The sequence below is a fragment of the Lichenostomus cassidix genome, chromosome 21 (assembly GCF_008360975.1).
Source record: "Lichenostomus cassidix isolate B80296 chromosome 21, HeHo_3.0, whole genome shotgun sequence".
Lineage (NCBI taxonomy): Eukaryota > Metazoa > Chordata > Aves > Passeriformes > Meliphagidae > Lichenostomus > Lichenostomus cassidix.
The window spans coordinates 1761414-1780913 of NC_139501.1; the positions used below are offsets into that span (position 1 = coordinate 1761414).

The 19500-nt window shown below is 42.5% G+C and overlaps 1 protein-coding gene and 1 long non-coding RNA gene across 2 annotated transcripts; one reads left to right on the plus strand and one right to left on the minus strand.

Moving 5' to 3' along the window:
- The first annotated feature begins 811 nt into the window (after positions 1-811).
- Positions 812-9315, plus strand: LOC146428217 (tumor necrosis factor receptor superfamily member 18-like). Its single transcript, XM_085079717.1, has 6 exons — positions 812-1201; positions 3501-3635; positions 6311-6398; positions 6768-6856; positions 7280-7417; positions 9107-9315. The coding sequence occupies exons 1-6, from the start codon at positions 1054-1056 to the stop codon at positions 9292-9294; spliced, it is 786 nt and encodes a 261-aa protein (XP_084935843.1). The 5' UTR covers positions 812-1053; the 3' UTR covers positions 9295-9315.
- A 1510-nt stretch (positions 9316-10825) lies between these two features.
- Positions 10826-12364, minus strand: LOC146428218 (uncharacterized). Its single transcript, XR_014856128.1, has 2 exons — positions 11519-12364; positions 10826-11324 (listed from the first exon to the last, which is right to left on the minus strand). It is a non-coding gene; the product is annotated as an uncharacterized LOC146428218 (long non-coding RNA).
- Between the last annotated feature and the right edge of the window lie 7136 nt (positions 12365-19500).

The window sequence follows — 19500 nt, forward strand, 5'->3', positions numbered from 1 at the left end:
GAAATCGAAATCCCCTCCACCCCAAACCACCCCACAACTCACCTTCCCAAATTTCCCTGCATTCCCAGTTCCGTGTCACCTTCCCAAACCCCATTTTTCATGGATCCTCCCCTCTCTCTACCCCACAGAGCAGCCTCTCCCTCCCTGCCCCCCTGGGCACCCCAAATGGGCTATTTTTAGCCCAAATCCTCTCCCCGCCCCCAGAGCAGGAAGACAAAAAGGGTGACGAAAAGCCACAGCAGCTTCCTCTGTGCTGGGGACAGAACTGGGACTGAACTGGGACTGAACTGGGACTGAACTGGGACAGGACTGGGACAGGACTGGGAGAGAACTGGGAGAGAACTGGGACAGAACTGGGACAGAACTGTGGGGACAGGACTGGGACAGGACTGGGCCTGAGCGGGGACAGGACTGGGACAGGACTGGGACTGAACTGGGACTGAACTGGGACTGACTGGGCTGAACTGGGACTAACTGGGCTGAACTGGGACTGACTGGGCTGAACTGGGACTAACTGGGCTGAACTGGGACAGAACTGGGACAGGACAGAGCAGTTTGGGGTGACAATTCCCAGGATTGCTCCTTTGGGGTGACGATTCCAGGGATTCCTGATTCGGGGTGACAATCCCGGGATTCCTCCTTTAGGGTGACAATCCTGGGATTCCTGATTCAGGGTGACAATCCCAGGGTTCCCAATTCGGGGTGACAACCTGGGATTCCTCCTTAGGGGTGACAATCTCAGGATTCCTGATTTGGGGTGACAACCCTGGGATTCCTCATTTAGGGTGACAATTCCCTGGATTCCTGATTCGGGGTGACAATCCGGGGATTCCTGCTTTGGGGTGACAATTCCTGTGATTCCTCCTTTGAGGTGACAATCTCAGGACTCCCAGTGCGGGGTGACAATCCCAGATTCCCCAATTTTGGGTGACAATCCCAGGACTCCCTGTTCGGGGTGACAATCCCAGATTCCCCAATTTGGGGTGACAATCCCGGATTCCCCAATTTGGGGTGACAATCCCGGATTCCCCAATTTGGGGTGACAATCCCGGGATGGCCAAGCCCCGGGAGGAGCTGCTGGTGCTGCTGGCTCTGGTTTTGGGGCGCTGGGCGCTGGCCGAGCCGCAGTGCCACCATGGGGAGCTGAGGACAGCCTGGGGAGGTGACACCAAGTGCTGCCCCAAGTGCCACTGGGAACCAGGTGAGGATTTGGGGTGCTGGGAATGGGGTTGGGAATTGGGGTGGGATTTTGTGGGAATTGGGGTGGGAATTGGGGTGGGAATTGGGGTGGGAATTGGGGTGGGAATTGGTGGGAATGGGGTGGGAATTGGGGCTGGAATGGGGGTGGAATGGAGTGGGAATGGGGTGGGAATTGGGGTGGGATTTTGTGGGAATTGGGGTGGGAATGGGGTGGGAATGGGGTGGGAATTGGGGTGGGAATGGGGCTGGAATGGGGTGGGAATTGGGGTGGGAATGGGGCTGGAATGAGGTGGGAAATGGGGTGGGAATGGGGCTGGAATGAGGTGGGAAATGGGGTGGGAATTGGGGCTGGAATGGGGTGGGAATTGGGGTGGGATTTTGTGGGAATTGGGTGGGAATTGTGTGTAAGTTATGGGTAATGGTGTGTAAATGTGTGTAAATTGTGTGTAATTGTGTGAATTGTGTGTAAATGGGTGTAACTGGGTGTAAATTATATGTAATTGGGTGTGGATCTGTGCAAATTGTGTGTAAAATGTGTGTAAATGTGTGTAAGTTATGTGTAATTGTGCGAATTGTGTGTAAATGTGTGTAATTGGGTGTAAATTATATGTAACTGGGTGTGAATCTGTGCAAATTGTGTGTAAAATGTGTGTAAATGTGTGTAAGTTCTGTGTAATTGTGTGACTTGTGTGTAAATGGGTGTAATTCGGTGTAAATTATATGTAATTGGGTGTGAATTATGTGTAAATTGTGTGTAAAATGTGTGTAATTGTGTGCAAATTGTAAATATTGTGTAAACGTGTGTAAATAGTGTGTAAATGTGTTTAAATTATGTGTGTAAGTTATGTGTAAGTGTGTGTAATTGGGTGTAAATTATATGTAATTGGGTGTGGATCTGTGCAAATTGTGTGTAAATTATGTGTAAATGGGTGTAAGTTATGTGTAATTGTGTGAATTGTGTGTAAATGGGTGTAACTGGGTGTAAATTATATATAATTGGGTGTGAATTATGTGTAAATTGTGTGTAAAATATGTGTAAATGTGTGTAAGTTATGTGTAATTGTGTGAATTGTGTGTAAATGGGTGTAACTGGGTGTAAATTATATATAATTGGGTGTGAATTATATGTACTGGGGTGTAAATATTGTGTAAATGTGTGGAAATGGTGTGGAAATGTGTGTAAATTGTGTGTAAGTTGTGTAACTTTGTGAATTGTGTGTAAATTATGGGTAATTGTGTGTAAATTGTACGTAATTGGGTGTGAATCTGTGTAAACTGTGTGTAAATGTGTGTACATTACGTGTTTGTGTGAATGATGTGTAATTTGGCATAAATTATATGTGATTGGGTGTGAATTATGTGTAAATTGTGTGTAAATGTGCGGAAATAGTGTCTGTGAGAATGATGTGTAAATGGGTGTAATTGTGTGCAAATTGTCGGTAAATATTGTGTAAATATTCATGTAATGTGTAAATGGTGTGTAAATGTGTGTAAATTATGTGTGTAAGTTATGTGTAAGTGTGTGTAATTGGGTGTAAATTACATGTAATTGGGTGTGAATCTGTGAAAATTATGTGTAAACGTGTGTAAATTACGTGTCTGTGTGAATGATGTGTAAATGTGTGAAAAATGTGTGTAAATATATTTATATTATTATGTTATTATATTATTATGTTATTATTATTTATTTGTTTGTGGAAATTACGTGCAATTGTGCATAAGTGTGGAAACTGAGTGGAAACTGAGTGGAAATTGTGTGGAAATTATGTGTAAATATTTATAAATGTGTGTAAATGGTGTATAAATGTAAATGTGTGAAAATGATGTGTAAATGTGTGTAAAATGTGTGTAAATTATGCACAATCGTCCTGCGAATGGGAGGGAAAATTTTTGGGATCTTTTTTCCCTGGGAATGGGACAATTTTTGGGATCCTTTTCCCCAGGAAGGATTTCTTTCCCTGGGAATGGGACAATTTTTTTGATCCTTTTTCCCAGTAAGGATCTTTTTCCCTGGGATTGGGACAATTTTTGGGATAATTTTCCCTAGGAAGGATCTCTTTCCATGGGAATGGGACAATTTTTGGGATCCTTTTCCCCAGGAAGGATCTCTTTCCCTGGGAATGGGACAATTTTTGGGATCCCTTTTCCCAGGAAGGATCTCTTTCCCTGGGAATGGACAATTTTTGGGATCATTTTCCCCACGCAGGATCTCTTTCTCTGGGAATGGGACAATTTTTGGGATCCTCTATCCCTGGGAATGGGAATTCCTGGGAAAGCAGCTGGGATTTGTCCTTTGGCAGGGAGCAGCAATCCCTGCCAGGCGTCGAGTGACCCTGACTGCCAGTGTCCCCAAGGGCACAGCTGTGCCACCCAGCCCTGCCTCTACTGCCAGCCGCTGCCGCGCTGCGCCCAAGGGAACGAGCCCGCCAGGAGCGGTGAGGGTAACGGGAATAATGGGAATTATGGGAATTATGGGAATTATGGGATTAATGGGATTAATGGGGATAACGGGAGCGCTGTGCCCAAGGGAACGAGCCTGCCAGGAGCGGTGAGGGTAACAGGGATAATGGGAATTATGGGGATAATGGGAATGATGGGGATAATGGGAATTATGGGAATAATGGGAATTATGGGAATGATGGGGATGATGGGAGCGCTGCGCCCGCGGGAACGAGCCTGCCAGGAGCGGTGAGGGTAACGGGGATAATGGGAATTATGGGGATAATGGGGATAATGGGGGTAATGGGAATAATGGGAATGATGGGAATTATGGGAATAATGGGAATTATGGGAATGATGGGAATGATGGGGATAACGGGAGCGCTGTGCCCGCGGGAACGAGCCCGCCAGGAGCGGTGAGGATAACGGGGATAATGGGAATTATGGGAATAATGGGATTAATGGGATTAATGGGGATAACGGGAGCGCTGTGCCCAAGGGAACGAGCCTGCCAGGAGCGGTGAGGGTAACAGGAATGAGAATGGGGATAATGGGAATAATGGGAATTATGGGAATAACGGGAATAATGGGAATAATGGGAATGATGGGAATGATGGGGATAACGGGAGCACTGCGCCCAAGGGAACGAGCCTGCCAGGAGCGGTGAGGATAATGGGGATAATGGGGATAATGGGAATAATGGGAATTATGGGATTAATGGGAATAATGGGGATAATGGGAATAATGGGAGCACTGTGCCCAAGGGAACGAGCCTGCCAGGAGCGGTGAGGATAATGGGGATAATGGGAATTATGGGAATAATGGGGATAATGGGAATTATGGGGATGATTGGGATAACGGGAGCGCTGCGCCCGCGGGAACGAGCCTGCCAGGAGCGGTGAGGGTAACGGGAATAACGGGAATAATGGGGATAATGGGAATTATGGGAATGATGGGGATGATGGGGATAACGGGAGCGCTGTGCCCAAGGGAACGAGCCCGTCAGGAGCGGTGAGGATAATGGGAATGAGAATGGGAATAATGGGAATTATGGGAATAATGGGAATGATGGGATTAATGGGGATAACGGGAGCGCTGTGCCCGCGGGAACGAGCCCGCCAGGAGCGGTGAGGATAACAGGACTAATGGGAATAGTGGGGATAATGGGGATGATGGGAATAATGGGAATGATGGGAATAACGGGAATAATGGGAATAAAGGGAATAATGGGAATAATGGGGATAATGGGAATAATGGCGATGATGGGGGTAATGGGGATAATGGGAGCGCTGTGCCCGCAGGAACGAGCCCGCCAGGACCGGTGAGGATAACGGGGATAACGGGGATAACGGGGATAATGGGAATAACGGGGATAATGGAGATAAGGGGAATAATGGGAATAATGGGAATAATGGGAATAACGGGAATAATGGGAGCGCTGTGCCCGCGGGAACGAGCCCGCCAGGACCGGTGAGGATAACGGGGATAACGGGGATAATGGGAATAACAGGGATAATGGGGATGATGGGAATAATAGGAGCGCTGTGCCTGTGGGAATGAGCCTGCCAGGACCGGTAATCTGGGAAAATCATGGGAATTATGGGAATAACGGGAATAACGGGAATAACGGGATTAATGGGGATAATGGGGATAATGGGGATAATGGGAGCGCTGTGCCCGCGGGAACGAGCCTGTCAGGAGCGGTGAGGATAATGGGAATAATGGGAATAATGGGGATGATGGGGATAATGGGGATAACAGGAATAATGGTGGGATAATAATGGGAATAATGGGGATGATGGGAATAACGGGCATAATGGGAATAACGGGGATAACGGGGATGATGGGAGCACTGTGCCCGCGGGAATGAGCCCGCCAGGAGCGGTGAGGATAGCGGGAATAACGGGGATAATGGGGATAATGGGGATAATGGGGATGATGGGGATAAGAGGGATGATGGGAATAATGGGGATGATGGGAGCACTGTGCCCACGGGAACGAGCCTGTCAGGATTGGTAATGGTGGGAAAATAATCTGGGAAATAATGGCAATGGTGGGGATAATGGGGATAACGGGAATAACGGGAATAATGGGAATAACGGGAATGATAATGGGAATAACGGGGATAACGGGGATGATGGGAGCGCTGTGCCCGTGGGAACGAGCCTGCCAGGATCGGTAAACTGGGAAAATCATGGGAATGAGGAGAATAATGGGAATGATGGGAATAATGAGGATGATGGGGATGATGGGGATGGGGATGGGAATGATAGGAATGGTGGGAGTGATGGGGATGATGAGAATAATGGGAAAAATAGGGATGATGGGGATAATGGGTGTAATGGGAATAATGGGAATGGGACAGGGAAGGGGACACAGAATGGGACAGGGACAGGGAGTGAGACAGGGAATAGGACAAGGAATGGGATGGGGAATAGGACAGAGAATGGGACAGGGACAGGGAATGGGAATGCAGCAGGGACAGGGAATGCGATGGAATGTGACAGGGACACACCCTGCACTGCTTTCCTGAGATTCTTCCCACCCCAAATTTGGGGTTTTCACTCTCCCAGTGTCATTTTCACCCCGTTCTTCCAGGTGGGATTGGCAGCACGGAGAGGGAAAAGCCTCCCCTGGAATTTGGGATCATTCCCACCCTTTTTCCCTGCAGGAGAAGTGAATTTCCAGTTCGGGTGCAAACCCTGCAAGGCTGGGATGTATTCCAGCGGTGGGAATGGCTGGTGCCGCAACTGGACCGAGTATGGGAATTCTGATCATCAATAATCAATAATCAATAATCAATGATCAATGACAATCAATTAATTAATCATTAATCATATATTATATGTATATATAATCCAATTTTTATATATATATATATATAATCAAAATTAATGATTTATAATTATAATGGAATCTGTTTGTGTTGGTATTCCCTTCTTTGAAAATAGGAATAACAAAATAATCACGGTAATAATGAAATAATGAAAAATAATGAAATAGAGTAATAATAATAATAATAATAATAATGGTGATTATAATGAGGAGGGGAGGCAGGAATGATGCAGGAAAAGCAGGAATATCCCAAATCCCAAATCCCAAATCCCAAATTCCAATCCTTTTTCCAGCTGTGAGAGAGCCGGATTGCAAACCCTCCGGCCAGGGAACAGCAGCCACGACTCCGAGTGTGGCTCCCCCGGGAGACCTCTGGAGACAGGTAATTCCTGGGAATTCTTCCCTTTTTCCAGCTTTTCCTGGGGATCCTCTGCAGCTTTCCTTCCTTCCTTCCTTCCTTCCTTCCTTCCTTCCTTCCTTCCTTCCTTCCTTCCTTCCTTCCTTCCTTCCTTCCTTCCTTCCTTCCTTCCTTCCCTTCCTTCCTTCCTTCCTTCCTTCCTTCCTTCCTTCCTCCCTCCCTCCCTCCCTCCTTCCCTCCTTCCCTCCTTCCCTCCGTCTTTCCCTATTTTTCCCTATTTTTCTCTATTTTTCACATTCCATGATTCCTCCACTCATCCCAAAATCCTCTCTTCCTCTTTCCCAGAAATCCAAATCCACCTTAACCTCCTCCAAACCTCTCCTCCCTTTCACAACAATCCAAGTCCCAGAATTCCTCACATTTTTGCCTCGGCTCGATGTCATTCAGCGGGGATTTCGCTGGATTTCGGCTCCAGCACCATCCTGGCCATGCTGACGGCCGTGGCTGTGGTTGTGCTCATCTCCTCCTACCTTCCTGCTGCACTTCTGCGTTTCGGACCTTCCGCAGGGACAGGAAATTCAGCAGGTCAGGGATTGGGGGGGGAATAAATCGGGAATTCCGCTGGGATTTGGGAGGTTTGGGAATTGTGGTTGCTCTGGTCAATGTTATTAATTTCCACGGCAGAGGGCAGGTTTGAGTGGGATTTGGGGATGGAATTCCTGGCTGGGGGAGGGAGGAATGTCCTGGAATGGATTTCCCGGAGGCTCCTGTGGCTGCTCTGGATCCCTGGAATTTGTCCTTGGAGCACCTGGGAGAGTGAGGTGGGGATGGTGGGAATTGGGGATAGTGGGAATTTGGGATGGTGGGAATTTGGGAGAGTGGGAACTTGGGATGGTGGGAATTTGGGATGGTGGGAATTTGGGAGAGTGGGAATTGGGGATGGTGGGAATTTGGGAGAGTGGGAATTTGGGAGAGTGGGAATTGGGGATGGTGGGAATTTGGGAGAGTGGGAATTTAGGATGGTGGGAATTTGGGATGGTGGGAATTGGGGAGAGTGGGAATTTGGGATGGTGGGAATTTGGGAGAGTGGGAACTTGGGATGGTGGGAATTTGGGATGGTGGGAATTTGGGAGAGTGGGAATTGGGGATGGTGGGAATTTGGGAGAGTGGGAATTTGGGAGAGTGGGAATTGGGGATGGTGGGAATTTGGGAGAGTGGGAATTTAGGATGGTGGGAATTTGGGATGGTGGGAATTGGGGAGAGTGGGAATTTGGGATGGTGGGAATTTGGGAGAGTGGGAACTTGGGATGGTGGGAATTTGGGATGGTGGGAATTTGGGAGAGTGGGAATTGGGGATGGTGGGAATTTGGGAGAGTGGGAATTTAGGATGGTGGGAATTTGGGATGGTGGGAATTTGGGATGGTGGGAATTGGGGAGAGTGGGAATTTGGGATGGTGGGAATTTGGGAGAGTGGGAATTTGGGATGGTGGGAATTGCCCCTTCCTATAGCACTGGATCATCCCAAAATCCCTTCTGATCCAACCCCAATTCCATAAATCCCTAATTCCCTCATCATCCCACAACCTGGGAAAGGGATGAGCAGCCTGATTTGAGCTTCCTGAGGTTCCAGGATAAGCTTTCCAAGTTTCCTGCCTGAGCTTTCCCAGATTCCAGGCTGTTTTCCAAGATTTCCAGGCTGAGCTTTCCGACATTCCTGGATAAACTTTGTGAGATTCCCAGATAAGCTTTCCCAAATTTCAGGATGAGTTTTCTGACATTCCAGGCTGAGTTTTCCAAGACTCCTGCCTGATCTTTCCGAGGCTGAGCTCCCTGAAATTCCTGGATAAGCTTTCCAAGATTCCTGGATAAGCTTTCCGTGACTCCAGGCTGAGTTTTGTGAGATTCCAGGCTGAGCTTTCCCAGATTCCAGGCTGTTTCCAAAGATTTCAGAGTTTTCCCAGGCTGAGCTTTCAGAGATTCCTGGATAAACTTTCCAAGATTCTTGGATAAGCTTTCCCAGATCCCAGGCTGAGCTTTGTGAGACTCCAGGCTTAGTTTTCCCAGATTCCAGGCTGAATTTTCCGACATTCCAGTCTGAGCTTTCCAAGATTCCTGGATAAGCTTTCCCACATTCCAGGCTGAATTTTCCCAGATTCCAGGCTGAACTTTCCCACATTCCAGGCTGAACTTTCCCAGGCTGAACTTTCCTACATTCCAGGCTGAATTTTCCCACATTCCAGGCTGAATTCTCCCACATTCCTGGCTGACTTTTCCCACATTCCCGGCTGAGTTTTCCCTCCTCCGCTGCAGATTTGGGATCCACCATCCCCAGACTGCCGCCGCTGCCCATCCCCGGGGAGGAATCGCACAGCATCCAATTCCCGGAGGAGGAGCACGGCGACAAAACCGCCGAGGAGAAACTCTCCATCCTCTCCCTCAAAGTCTACAGCGAGATCCGATAGCGGGATTGATAACGGGACTGATAATGGATCGATATTGGGATCAATATTGGGATCGATAATGGGACTGATAATGGGATCGGTAATGGGATCGATAATGAGATCAACAATGGGACCGATAATGGGATCGATAATGGGACTGATAATGGGACTGATAATGAGATCGATAATGAAATCGATCATGGGACCCATAATGAGATCACTAACGGGATCAATAATGGGATCGATAACGGGATCGATAACGGGATCGATAATGGGATCGATAATGGGGTTGGGTTCAGCTTCCCAAGGGAATCACGGCAGGAAGAGGAATTTTGGGGATTCCCGGAGAGCTGCTCCCTGCTCCATGCGCTTTTCCTGGCATCCAGGCAAACCTGGGCCGACAAAAAAATAATAAAAAAATCCCATTTTTGGGGATTTTCATCCCAGCCCAGGCATGGGAATTCCTCCCTGCAGGAGCGGCGGCTGGGATATTCCGGTGGGAATGATATTCCGATGGGAATGATATTCCAATGGGAATGATATTCCAGTGGGAATGATATTCCAATGGGAATGATATTCCAGTGGGAATGATATTCCAATGGGAATGATATTCCGATGGGAACGATATGATATTCCAGCAAGAAACCACAAAATTCCATTCAAATCCCACACTTTTCCCATTTTTTCCCAACCCTCTGGCAGCAGAGGGAGCTCCTGGAGCGGCTGGGAAAACTCCCGGCGGGAGGAGCTGGAAAAGGAGGGAAGGGAATTCAACCCCGAGCAGGATTTCCGGGAGAATTCCCGGGAGAATTCCCTGGATCAACACCGGGACTCCTTCAGAGGCGCCGCGGGGTTTGTGGAGCAAATCCTGGGAATTGTTCCCGATTATCATCAAAGGGATCTGCCGCAGCGACCCTTGTGACTGCAGTTTTCCAAGGAAAAACGAGTTCCTCCTTATCTCTCCCGGTTTTTTTATTGTTTTATATCCCTGGGTTTGTTTTATTTTCCTGCTTTGCCGCACCCTGGGTGCAGCTGCAGTCCTGGGCAGATCTCATCCCGAATTTCCTGGTTCTCACACATTTCCCGACTTTCCCGAATTTCCCGGTTCTCCCAAATATCCTGACTTTCCCAAATTCCCCACAGCTGCTCCAGTTTGCTCTGGAATAAAGGAATAAAAGGATTTGCAAATCCCAAATTTCCTGGCTCTCCCAAATTTCCTGACTCTCCCTAATTTCCTAGCTTTCCCAAATTTCCTGGTTCTCCCAAATTTCCTGGCTTTCCCAAATTCCCCACGGCTGCTCCAGCTTGCTCTGGAATAAAGGAATAAAAGGATTTGCAAATCCCAAACTTTTTGGCTCTCCCAAATTTCCTGACTCTCCCTAATTTCCTAGCTTTCCCGAATTTCCTGGTTCTCCCATATTTCCTGACTCTCCCAAATTTCCTGGTTTTCCCAAATTCCCCATCTCTCCCACAGCTGCTCCAGTTTGCTCTGGAATAAAGGAATAAAGGGATTTGCAAATCCCAAATTTCCTGGCTTTCCCAAATTTCCTGACTCTCCCACATTTCATGGTTCTCCCAAATTTCCTGGCTTTCCCAAATTTCCTGGCTTTCCCAAATTCCTCAGTTCTCCTGAATCTTCTCCACTTTCCTCTGGAGTAAAAGGAATAAAAGAGTTGGATTTGCAAATCCCAAATTTCCTGACTCTCCCAAATTTCCTGGCTTTCCCACATTCCTAGGCTTTCCCAAATTTCCTGGCTTTCCCAAATTTCCTGACTCTCCCCAACCTTCTCCACTTTCCTCTGGAGTAAAGGAATAAAGGGATAAAGGAATAAAGAGATAAAGGGATAAAGGAATAAAGAGATAAAGGGATAAAGGAATAAAGGAATTGGATTTACAAATCCCAAACTTTTTGGCTCTCCCAGATTTCCTGAGTTTCCCAAATTTCATGACTTTCCCAAAATTCCTGGCTCTCCCATACCTTCTCCACTTTCCTCTGGAGTAAAGGAATAAAGGAATAAAGGAGTTGGATTTGCAAATCCCAAACTTTTTGGCTCTCCCAAATTTTCCAGCTTTCCCAGATTTCCAGACTCTCCCAAGTTTCCTGACTCTCCCACTTTTCATGGTTTTCCCAAATTTCCTGACTTTCCCAAATTTCCTGGCTCTCCCAAACCTTCTCCACTTTCCTCTAGAGTAAAGGAATAAAGGAACAAAAAGGAGTTGGATTTGCAAATCCCAAATTTCCTACGGTTTTCCTCGGAGTCGAGGGGAAAAATGGAATATTCCATAATAAATTTCCATGGAAAATGGGAACCTCTGGGGTTTCTGGTTTCTCCAGCAGGAACATTTTGGGATCCAAAGCCATGGAATTCCCATTCCAGGTAATTTCCCAGAGTTTCCAGCACTGGCAGAGCTCTGCTTGGGTTGGGATTTAGGATTTTTTTTCCCCAAAATTCCTGGGATTTGGGATCAGCTCCCATCGAATTCCTCAAATGGATGTAAAACCTCATGGATTTTTCGGGTGAAATCCAAGGATTTGGGGTTTTTCCCAGATTTCTCCAAGACCAAAACCATCAGAATTCCTAGGAAACTTCATTAAATCTTATTTAAAAAGGAGTTTTTTTTCTCTCCAGATTTCTCCGAGACAAAGGAGAACAAAATCCCTCAAATGAATATGAAAATTCATCGATTCTTCTGATAAAATCAAGGAATTTGGGGATTTTTTCTCCATGTTCCTGCCAAGAAAAAAGCAATTAAAATTTCCAAAATTAACATAAAACTTCATTAATTTTTCTGATAAAATCAAGGAATTTGGGATTTTTTCTCCACATTTCTACCAAGACAAAGGTGACCAAAAAGCCTCTAATGAATATAAAACTTCATTAATTTTTGTGATAAAATTAAGGGATTTGAGGGTTTTTTCTCCACATTCCTGGCAGGACAAAGGGGAAAAAAATGCCTCCAATGAATATAAAACTTCATTAATTTTTGTGATAAAATCAAGGAATTTGGGATTTTTTCCTCCACATTCCTGGCAGGACAAAGGTGACCCAAAATGCCTCCAATTAGTATAAAACTTGATCAATTTTTCTGATCAAATCCCATGGATTTCAGGATATAAATCCCATGGATTTCAGGGATACAAATCCCATGGATTTTAGGATTTCGGGATACAAATCCCATGGATTTCAGGATATAAATCCCAATCCCATGGATTTCAGGATACAAATCCCATGGATTTCAGGGATACAAATCCCATGGATTTTAGGATTTCGGGATACAAATCCCATGGATTTCAGGATATAAATTCCATGGAATTCAGGATACAAATCCCATGGATTTCAGGATATAAACCCCAATCCCATGGATTTCAGGATACAAATCCCATGGATTTCAGGGATACAAATCCCATGGATTTTCAGATTTCAGGATATAAATCCCATGGAATTAATGATATAAATTCCATGGATTTCAGGATATAAATCCCAATCCCATGGATTATTTCAGGGATATAAATCCCATGGATTTCAGGGATACAAATCCCATGGATTTTAGGATTTCAGGATACAAATCCCATGGACTTCAGGATTTCAGGATACAAATCCCATGGATTTCAGGATTTCAGGGATATAAATCCCATGGATTTCAGGATACAAACCCCATGGATTTCAGGATTTAAATCCCATGGATTTCAGGATTTCAGGATATAACTCCCATGGATTTCAGGATACAAATCCCATGGATTTTAGGATTTCAGGGATACAAATCCCATGGATTGTTTCAGGATACAAATCCCATGGATTTCAGGGATACAAATCCCATGGATTTTAGGATTTCAGGATACAAATCCCATGGATTTCAGGGATACAAATCCCATGGATTTTAGGATTTCAGGAATACAAATCCCATGGATTTTAGGATTTCAGGATATAACTCCCATGGATTTCAGGATACAAATCCCATGGATTTCAGGGATATAAATCCAATGGATTTCAGGATACAAATCCCATGGATTTCAGGATTTCAGGATATAACTCCCATGGATTTCAGGATACAAATCCCATGGATTTCAGGGATATAAATCCAATGGATTTCAGGCTACAAATCCCATGGATTTCAGGATATAACTCCCATGGATTTCAGGATTTCAGGATATAACTCCCATGGATTTCAGGGATATAAATCCAATGGATTTCAGGCTACAAATCCCATGGATTTCAGGATATAACTCCCATGGATTTCAGGCCTCAGTAAATCCAATTTTCCGTGTCTCTCCCATTTCCTCCCCAGAGTTACTCATTAACACTGAGCTTTAATCACCTTCGATTCCTTTTTTTCCCTTTTTTTCCCTCCTTTTCCCAGGAATATCGATATAAATTGCTTTCATAAGTTTTTTGTGTCTTTTTGGTATTTTTGTTGGGGTTTTTTTTGGGGTTTTTTTTCTGTTTGGTTTTTTTTGTTGTTTCATTTATTTCTATTTGATGTTTCTATTTCTATTTCTATTTATTTCTATTTCTATTTCTATTTCTATTATTTCTTTCTATTTGATGTTTCTATTTCTATTTCTATTTCTATTTCTATTTCTATATTTCTATTTAATGTATAAATAGTTTTATATATTATACATATAAATATATATTTTATATGTGTTTATGTATATATTTATATATGTATATATATGTATATTTATATTTGTATTTCTATATTTATATTTTTATTTTTATTTTTAATTTTATTTTTACATTTCACTTACAGTTATATTTTTTACTTTTGAATTGTTTTGGTTTTATTTTTAATTTCATATTTCTATTTCTATTCAATATAGAAATAGAAATGTATTGTATATTTATACATATATTTAATATATGTTTATATATATTTATATATATAAATATATATGTATTTATGTATATATTTATGTATGTGTATATATGTATATCTATGTATATATTTATGTATGTGTATATATGTATATCTATGTATATATATATGTATATATGTATATATATTTCCATTTCTATTTCTATTTCTGTTTCTATTTCTATTTCTATTTCATTCCTATTTCTATTTCTATTTCATTCCTATTTCTATTTCTATTTCCATTTCCATTTCCATTTCCATTTCCATTTCCATTTCTATTTCTATTTCATTCCTATTTCTATTTCCATTTCCATTTCCATTTCCATTTCTATTTCTATTTCTGTTTCTATTTCTATTTCTATTTCATTCCTATTTCTATTTCTATTTCCATTTCCATTTCCATTTCCATTTCCATTTCCATTTCCATTTCTTTCTATTTCTTTCTATTTCTATTTCTATTTCCATTTCTATTTCTATTTCTTTCTATTTCTTTCTATTTCTATTTCTATTTCCATTTCCATTTCCATTTCCATTTCCATTTCCATTTCTATTTCTATTTCTTTCTATTTCTATTTCTTTCTATTTCTATTTCTATTTCTATTTCTATTTCCATTTCCATTTCCATTTCCATTTCTATTTCTATTTCTATTTCTATTTCTATTATTTCTAGTTCTATTTCTATTATTTCTATTTCTAGTTCTATTTCTATTATTTCTATTATTTCTATATTTCTATTTCTATATTTCTATATTTCTATTTCTATATTTCTATTTCTATTTCTATTTCTGTATTTTTATATTTTTATCTTTATTTTTATTTTTATTTTCATTTTCATTTTCATTTTCATTTTCATTTCATTCACATTCACATTCACATTCACATTTCATATTTTTATTTCCACATTTCGCTTACATCCACATTTTCAATTTTTTTTTTTTAATTTTTATTTTCATTTCCATTTTTATTTATTCCCATCCCCACACTCCCCAATAATTTCCCCTCCTTACCCTGCAGAATTCAGAATTCTCATTTCCACTCCAGGCGAGTTAGGTTTCTCAGTGCACATCGTTACCAGACAGTGTTAGAGCTCAGCACCATCCAGCACTGCCGGGTAAGATGTGCCCGGAGCACCGGCACTTCCAGAATTCCAGCATTTATAGGAATTGGGATCATTCCCGGGACAGAATTCCAGAAAAAACGGGAATTAATTCCAGAAAAAACAGGAATTGGGATTATTCCCTGGGACAGAATTGCAGCATTTTATGGGAATTGGGATCATTCCCTGAGACAGAATTCCAGAAAAACTGGGAATTAATTCCAGAAAAAACAGGAATTGGGATCATTCCCTGGGACAGAATTCCAGGATTTATAGGAATTGGGATCATTCCCTGGGACAGAATTCCAGAAAAACGGGAATTGGGATCATTCCCTGGGACAGAATTCCAGAAAAACGGGAATTGGGATTATTTCCTGAGACAGAATTCCAGCATTTTACAGGAATTGGGATCATTCCCTGGACAGAATTCCAGAAAAAAACAGGAATTGGGATCATTCCCTGGACAGAATTCCAGCATTTTATGGGAATTGGGATCATTCCCTGGGACAGAATTCCAGCATTTTATAGGAATTGGGATAATTTCCTGGGACAGAATTCCAGAAAAACGGGAATTGGGATCATTCCCTGGGACAGAATTCCAGGATTTATAGGAATTGGGATCGTTCCCTGGGACAGAATTCCAGCAAAAACAGGAATTGGGATTATTTCCTGGGACAGAATTCCAGAAAAAACGGGAATTAATTCCAGAAAAAACAGGAATTGGGATTATTTCCTGGGACAGAATTCCAGTATTTATAGGAATTGGGATAATTCCCTGGGACAGAATTCCAGCATTTTATAGGAATTGGGATCATTTCATTGGGACAGAATTGCAGAAAAATGGGAATTGGGATCATTCCCTGGACAGAATTCCAGAAAAACGGGAATTGGGATTATTCCCTGGGACAGAATTCCAGAAAAAACGGGAATTGGGATCATTCCCTGGGACAGAATTTCAGGATTTTACAGGAATTGGGGTCATTCCCGGGACAGAATTCCAGCATTTTATGGGAATTGGGATAATTTCCTGGGACAGAATTCCAGAAAAACGGGAATTGGGATTTTTCATTGGGACAGTATTCCAGAAAAACGGGAATTGGGATCATTCCCTGGGACAGAATTCCAGAAAAACAGGAATTGGGATAATTCCCTGGGACAGAATTCCAGGATTTTATGGGAATTGGGATCATTCCCTGGGACAGAATTCCAGAAAAAACGGGAATTGGGATCATTCCCTGGGACAGAATTCCAGAAAAACGGGAATTGGGATAATTCCCTGGGACAGAATTGCAGGATTTTACAGGAATTGGGATCATTCCCTGGGACAGAATTCCAGCATTTTATGGGAATTGGGATCACTCCCTGGACAGAATTCCAGAAAAACGGGAATTAATTCCAGAAAAAACAGGAATTGGGATTATTCCCTGGGACAGAATTGCAGAAAAACGGGAATTGGGATCATTCCCTGGGACAGAATTCCAGAAAAAACGGGAATTAATTCCAGAAAAAACAGGAATTGGGATAATTCCCTGGGACAGAATTGCAGAAAAACTGGGAATTAATTCCAGAAAAAACAGGAATTGGGATCATTCCCTGGGACAGAATTTCAGGATTTTACAGGAATTGGGGTCATTCCCGGGACAGAATTCCAGCATTTTATGGGAATTGGGATAATTCCCTGGGACAGAATTCCAGAAAAACGGGAATTGGGATTTTTCATTGGGACAGAATTCCAGAAAAAAACAGGAATTGGGATCATTCCCTGGGACAGAATTCCAGAAAAACGGGAATTGGGATCATTCCCTGGGACAGAATTCCAGAAAAAACGGGAATTGGGATAATTCCCTGGGACAGAATTCCAGAGAAAACGGGAATTGGGATAATTCCCTGGGACAGAATTCCAGGATTTTACAGGAATTGGGATTATTTCCTTGGGATTTAATTGGGGAGGAGGGGATGGGTTGGGAGGGAAAGGGTTAAAAATGGGATTTAATTGGAAATTAAAATGGGGTTGGGAGTGCTGGGAGAGAAATGGGAGGTGAAATTGTAATTTAATGAGGATTTAAAAGGGAAGAAATGAAGTTAAACCTGTAAAAATGCAGATTTAAAAGGGGGAAAATGAAGTTAAAATGTGGGTTAGTGCAGATTTAAAAGGGAAAAATGAAGTTAAACCTGATTTAATACAGATTTAAAAGGGAAAAATGAAATTAAATGTGATTTAATACAGATCTAAAAGAGAAACAGGAGGTTAAAGCTGGTTTAGTGCAGACTTAAAAGAGAAAAAGGAAGTTAAAATGTGGTTTAATGCAGATTTAAAAGGGAAAAAGGAAGTTAAATATATTGATATAAAGTGAATATATTGATATATAGTGATTTAATACAGATCTAAAGGGGAAAATGAAGTTAAGCCTCGTTTAATACAGATTTAAAAGGGAAAAAGGAAGTTAAAATGTGATTTAAGACAGATTTAAAAGGGAAAAATGAAGTTAAATCCAATACAGATCTAAAAGGGAAACAAGAAGATAAATGTGATTTAATACAGAAAGATAAACAGGAGGTTAAACCTGGTTTAGTACAGATTTCAAAGAGAAAAATGAAGTTAAACCTGTAAAAATACAGATTTAAAAAGGCAAAATGAAGTTAAAATGTGGTTTAGTGCAGATTTAAAAGGGAAAAATGAAGTTAAACCTGGTTTAGTGCAGACTTAAAAGAGAAAAAGGAAGTTAAAATTCTCATTTTTCCACCCAAAAATCCACATTTTTCCACCCAAAAATCCCTATTATTTTTCCACCCCAAAATCCCCATTTTCCCACCATTTCCCCTCCTCCAAATCCATCCCAACCCCATTTTAACCCCAAAAAATTCCCATTTTTCCCACCCAAAAATTCCCATTTTTCCACCCCAAAATTCCCATTTTCCCACCCGAAAATCCCTATTTTTCCACCCGAAAATTCCTATTTTTCCACCCGAAAATTCCTATTTTTCCACCCCAAAATCCACATTTTTCCACCCGAAAATCCCCATTTTTGCACCCGAAAATCCCCATTTTCCCACCCAAAATTTCCTATTTTTCCACCCGAAAATTCCTATTATTTTTCCACCCAAAAATTCCCATTTTTCCACCCAAAAATTCCCATTTTTCCACCCGAAAATTCCCATTTTCCCACCCAAAAATTCCCATTTTCCCACCCAAAAATCCCCATTTTCCCAGCATTTTCCCTCCTCCAAACCCACCCCAACCCCATTTTAACCCCAAAAAACCCCATTTTTTCCACCCAAAAATCCCCATTTTTCCACCCAAAAACCCACATTTTCCCACCCAAAAATTCCCATTTTTCCACCCAAAAATCCCCATTTTCCAACCCAAAAATCCCCATTTTTTCCACCCAAAAATCCCCATTTTTCCACCCAAAAATTCCTAGTTTCCCACCCCAAAAATCCCCATTTTTTCCACCCAAAAATCCCCATTTTCCACCCAAAAATCCCCATTTTTCCACCCAAAAACCCACATTTTCCCACCCAAAAATCCCCATTTTTCCACCCAAAAATTCATATTTTTCCGCCCAAAAATTCCCATTTCCCTCCTCCAAACCCACCCCAACCCCATTTTAACCCCATTTTTTCCACCCAAAAATCCCCATTTTTTCCACCCGAAAATTCCCATTTTTCCACCCAAAAATCTACATTTTTTCCACCCAAAAATCCCCATTTTTTCCACCCCAACCACCTCCTTGCCCAAACTCCCCAAACCCCAAACCCTCCATCCCCACCCCCTGTCGGATTTTTGGGCTCAAACCTGGAAAATTTGGGATTTTTCCATCCGGGATGTCCCTCGGAGTTGGGGAAACATCCTCATCATCATTACCAGGCAGTATTAGAGCAGCAGAATCCATCCAATGCTGCCCAGTAAGATGCTGAGAGTGTCTCGGGGTCAGGAAATTCGGGATTTGGAGAGGAAATTCCCGGGATTTGGGAAAAAAAAATAATTAGGGATAAAGATCTGGTGGGGTTTTGGGGGGTTTTGGGGGATTTTTGGGGTTTTTTGGGGGATTTTTGGGGTTTTTTGGGGGATTTTTCAAGGGGAAAATGGGGAAAATGAAGAGAAAAATTATTTATAAAAATTGTCTGGGATAAATGTCTGTTGGGATTTTGGGGTTTTTGGATTTTGGGTTTTTAGGGGGTTGGGAAATAAGAAAAATTGTGTTTATGCAAAGTGGTGTTGAAATGTGTTGGGATAAATATCAGTGGGATTTGGGGGTTTAGGATTTTGGGTT